This window comes from Papaver somniferum, chromosome 10, assembly GCF_003573695.1.
Source record: "Papaver somniferum cultivar HN1 chromosome 10, ASM357369v1, whole genome shotgun sequence".
Classification (NCBI taxonomy): Eukaryota; Viridiplantae; Streptophyta; class Magnoliopsida; order Ranunculales; family Papaveraceae; genus Papaver; species Papaver somniferum.
Genome location: NC_039367.1, coordinates 56895818 through 56900201, shown reverse-complemented (window position 1 = coordinate 56900201; position 4384 = coordinate 56895818). Strand labels below are relative to the sequence as shown.

Below are 4384 nucleotides of genomic sequence, written 5' to 3'. Positions count from 1 at the left end.
ATTATAAATACTTTATCTTTCGACTCTGTAATGTGCATTACACACCACATATATATAACCGCCAAACAATATTCCCACTGGTTATTAGGACTTGTTGAAGCCTTTGGGAAACTATCAAGTTATATCCGATGTCACTTTGATTTTTCCCCAATTTTCAGACCGACACTTATACATGAACAAAAATTTAAATTATAAGTTCTCAAAGTAGGTGAAAAAATAGAGTAGTAAGTATACCAAAAATATTGAAAGTAAACTCCAACATTATTATATGACCATTTTCTTTGAAAACAAGGATACAAAGGAGATGAATTTGGATATATTTATCTTAACTAATCCCCATGGACCAATGATTTTTTCATCTATAGTGAAGTTTTAGTCAGGGCTAACTAGGTATGACTCGCCTAAAGTTGCAGATCCCCATTCATAAGTGCCGATCTTTTTCATATCTTATGTTGTATCTAGCCAGCCAAACTATGTCGAAGTGTTTGAGTTGGGAAATAATCACCCTCCCAGTAACCGTAACACGAACGCTTTACTGAATATGTCATGTGCCTCTTTCGTCTGCTCCCTTAAACATATGTTAGGTATCCCACCACACCATTTAACATTTATGATTCAATTTATCAACGGGATCACCCACATAAAATGGAAGGGCATCCTCCTTTTTTCGAGCTAACAAGCAACCTTCTTGGTATGTAGGCATTTCTCCAACACCATATGGTATCTTTGTATTTCGGGTAGTAGGCCACCAACATTCAATTCAGACAAGCAATAGTGTGTTCATGTATTTTCAGTGATTTACATATAGTAGAAGCGACGCCAAGTAAATGGTGAGACTGTGTTGGGCTGCCAAATGAAGTTGATTATAATTATCACTTCTCCCCAACGATATTTGATTAATATAGGCTTTGGGGGAGTTCTTTTTTTTTTTTAACGAACATCTCTTGAAATAAAACACTATTTCTAAGTGAAGTAGAAGAAGAATAAGTATAGATGATATAACTCGAATAGTATTTTGAATACTATAAAAGAGTAAAAAGGACTTGAGAAGAATTGAGAGCCCGGAGGAAGAAGTGTAATATATGCGGAATTTGAAGAATTTTTGTTGTTTTTGCAAACTAACATTTAGAGAGCCTTCGAAGCAATGTTTTTAGACTCGTACGAGTCCTAAGTCGATTTATACGAGTCATGGTGGCAAATTAGAAATGGAAATCGAGTCGGATCATTGTTTTTACAAACTAACATTTAAAGAGCCTTCAAAGCAGTGTTTTTAGACTCATACGAGTCTCGAGTCGATTCATAGGAGTCATGCCGGCAAATTAGAAATCGAATCAGATCGTAAGATTGAATCGTTTTTCTTCAGACTGGTGCTGGTCAACTGTTAATTACCAAGTCTTGACCAAAAACTCGACCTTGTGACCTCAAGATCATATGCAACGGCTGCAAACCATTGTTCACGTTGTTATTTGATGATAGCAATGAATCTTTCTAACAAATATAACCTTGTAACTACGCTCAAGGCCACCAATATTACATTTCTCTACATTACATTCACACAAGTTTAAATAAACCGTTTTATAGTTTTATCGTGATTCTTCAAGTCACGATTCAATATATTATTCGATCCTCGATTATAAAAAACGAGTCACGTCACATCACGATTTTAATACATTGTCTCAAAGGCTATGCGATGGTTTAGCAGCATTTTAAATTTTTAATACTTTGGTTATTTTACCATAATGCATTTGTCAATTTACTTAGCTACATACACGGCTCATTCCTATCAAAAGCCTACGATTAAAGATTACCATATTGGAGCTTGGAGTGAGCCATGCTTTAGAGATGACTGATGAGCTTGCTGTGAGAAAGGATCCAAGGATCTACCCTTTAAATTAGAAAAGGATTGGGCATTTTTTATTTCTCATCAATAGACAGTGTTTTAATACCACGAACGTATCCCATACTGGGCTTCCTGAAGTGAGATAATTGCAAACGAGATGCAGAACGTTGCGCTTTTGGTCGATAATGTTACGAAATTTGATCGTCCCACCACTAAACCAACCCAATCTGGTTTAGTTCGAGAGTGTTCGTCATGAGGTAGAACATTCGGTTCCCAGAACAACACAAGATTCAGCAAAGATACGAATAGATAACGTGGGACACGTGTCGCTGTCCGGTTCACTAAGCATAAGGACACGTGTCAAACGCTCAGTGGTTAAGAGAAGATATGACATGATCAGCTGAGTGTGGCAGCAGAGCCAATTTTATCTACTCTCCACTCTTCGAAAATTCGTGACGGCAAGGAACTCGGAGGAAGAAGAAAGAGAGAGTAACGGCAAGCAAAGTAGTAATGGCGCAAGCTATAGCATCAGTATCTGGCTTAAGCAGCTTCTCACAGGGTACAAACAGACTGAATGTGACTACTACTAACAGCCGAACGACCAGAAGTCGTGTTGTTTTCAGCGTTAGATCTGAGAAGAAGTCAATGGAGATGGAATCGGAGACTGCTCAGAGTAGCCGGAGAGCATTATTGGGTGTCCTAGCTGCTGGATTGACCACTGGATCTTTCGTAAAGAATGTGCTTGCTGATGCTAGGCCTATCGTAGTCGGCCCCCCTCCTGCTCCTTCCGGTGGTTTACGTAAGTTTCTAAACGCCTCATCACTTGGAATTAGATAATTACCTGTTTTGCTTCATAGTTGAACACAATCTTCAATAATTTCACATTGCCCACAGTTTCCACTTGTCTACTCACATCTGCACTGCACTCATTTCATTAGCTGATTGCAACACAAGAGAATTGATAGCTCGGTAAATCCAGACTAGTCTAGCACATCTCTTTCTGCGGTCCACGAAAAACATATTTTTCTTTGGAAAATATACCAAGCATAATTGGATCTTTACATGGCATGTGTGTGTATCAAGTATCAACTGCAATTGCTTTGATTAAAGGTAGGCTGAAATCTAAGTATGTCATTCTCCTGGATATGTCTAATTCGTGTGAACATTTGTAGCGGGGACTCTAAACTCTGATGAAGCAAGGGACCTCGATCTACCCCTAAAAACAAGGTTTTTCCTACAGCCTAAGACTCCAGCAGAAGCAGCTCAGAGAGTGAAGGAATCAGCGCAAGACATTGTAGCTGTGAAGACACAGATAGACAAAAAGGCATGGCCGTATGTCCAGAATGACCTACGATCCAAGGCCGAGTATCTTCGTTATGATCTCAAAACTATCATCTCTGCAAAACCAAAGGATGAAAAGAAATCATTCAAAGAACTTTCCGACAAGCTCTTCCAAAACATCAATAGTGTAAGTACCTTGGAAGTTCATTCATTTATGCCCCAATCCATATTTTTATCTATAGTTGTTTGTCAAATGCATGCTTACCTGTGGTAGTTCGCTAACATTGTTTATTGGTTTGTCAAATGCATTTTTAGCTGGACTATGCTGCAAAGAAAAAGAGCACACCTGAAGCAGAGAAGTACTATGCCGAAACAGTGGCAACATTAAATGATGTTCTAGCAAAGATTGGTTAAGATACTTGTCAAGAGCTTAACATCCATTATTTTATTCTTCTTCCTGATGAAACTGAGTTTAGTCATCCCCGAACAAGTATTGCTGTATTAATTTTTTTTTTTTTTTTTTTGTAGAAACCTATTATAGGGGCTCCAACCAAAAAGTTTTAGGGGCTCCTATGGATTCGACTACCCTAAAAAAAGATAAGGGGACCTAATGTATAATCAAAAATGCCAAACTATCCTTAACCATTAATAACTAGCCTAAAACTAAAACCAAAACAAAAGGAAAATCGCATATTCTTCTCCCCCATCTCTTCTTCCTGTTCCTCCCAACCACAAAATCATTCATCTGCGATTAAAATCTTCGTATACGATGGGATAGACAAAAAATCCTAATGGAAACAAAAATCCAAATCCAAAGATAACATCATATGCAAGCAATCCACCACCATGAAACGAATTTGGGATTCTAAAATTCAGTTTCAGAACTTCCCTACGGTGTGAAAACCTTACTTTTTAAACCGTAGACTTAACCTACGGACTGAAAAAAGAAGAACTCCAAGCCGTATTTTTATTCTACGGTCGAGAATATTCAAACTTTCACGCCGTAGAAAAACCTGTATTTGTTCAGAATCTTCTGTGTTTGCTTACGGCTCATATTTCAAACCGTAATTTATTTTTTTCTATAAAACATTTCACACCGTAGTTAGGTACATTAGAGTTTTTCCCAAACCGTATGCTTCTCTGAGTTCACATACGGTTGGTGTTTTACAGCGTAGCTATATTTTTGTCACAGGTCGAGAAATCACAATTTTCTTAAGTGAACAGGTCACGGGCCGAGAAATAACACTGGAAGCGAACTGGTCT

The 4384-nt window shown here is 38.0% G+C and overlaps 1 protein-coding gene across 1 annotated transcript; it reads left to right on the top strand.

Moving 5' to 3' along the window:
- The first annotated feature begins 2259 nt into the window (after positions 1-2259).
- On the top strand, positions 2260-3766 carry LOC113315062 (oxygen-evolving enhancer protein 3-2, chloroplastic-like). The gene is made up of 3 exons (XM_026563375.1): positions 2260-2639; positions 3013-3308; positions 3437-3766. Exons 1-3 carry the CDS (start codon positions 2351-2353, stop codon positions 3533-3535), a joined length of 684 nt encoding a protein of 227 aa, XP_026419160.1. The 5' UTR covers positions 2260-2350; the 3' UTR covers positions 3536-3766.
- The last annotated feature ends 618 nt before the right edge of the window (positions 3767-4384 follow it).

What these genes read in the sequence shown, in the direction of transcription:
- LOC113315062 (XM_026563375.1), top strand. Translation starts at nt 2,351, where the DNA reads ATGGCGCAAGCTATAGCATCAGTATCTGGCTTAAGCAGCTTCTCACAG. An exon ending in TGCTCCTTCCGGTGGTTTAC is followed by an intron (nt 2,640 to 3,012) that starts GTAAGTTTCTAA and finishes GAACATTTGTAG; the next exon opens with CGGGGACTCTAAACTCTGAT. An exon ending in TCTTCCAAAACATCAATAGT is followed by an intron (nt 3,309 to 3,436) that starts GTAAGTACCTTG and finishes ATGCATTTTTAG; the next exon opens with CTGGACTATGCTGCAAAGAA.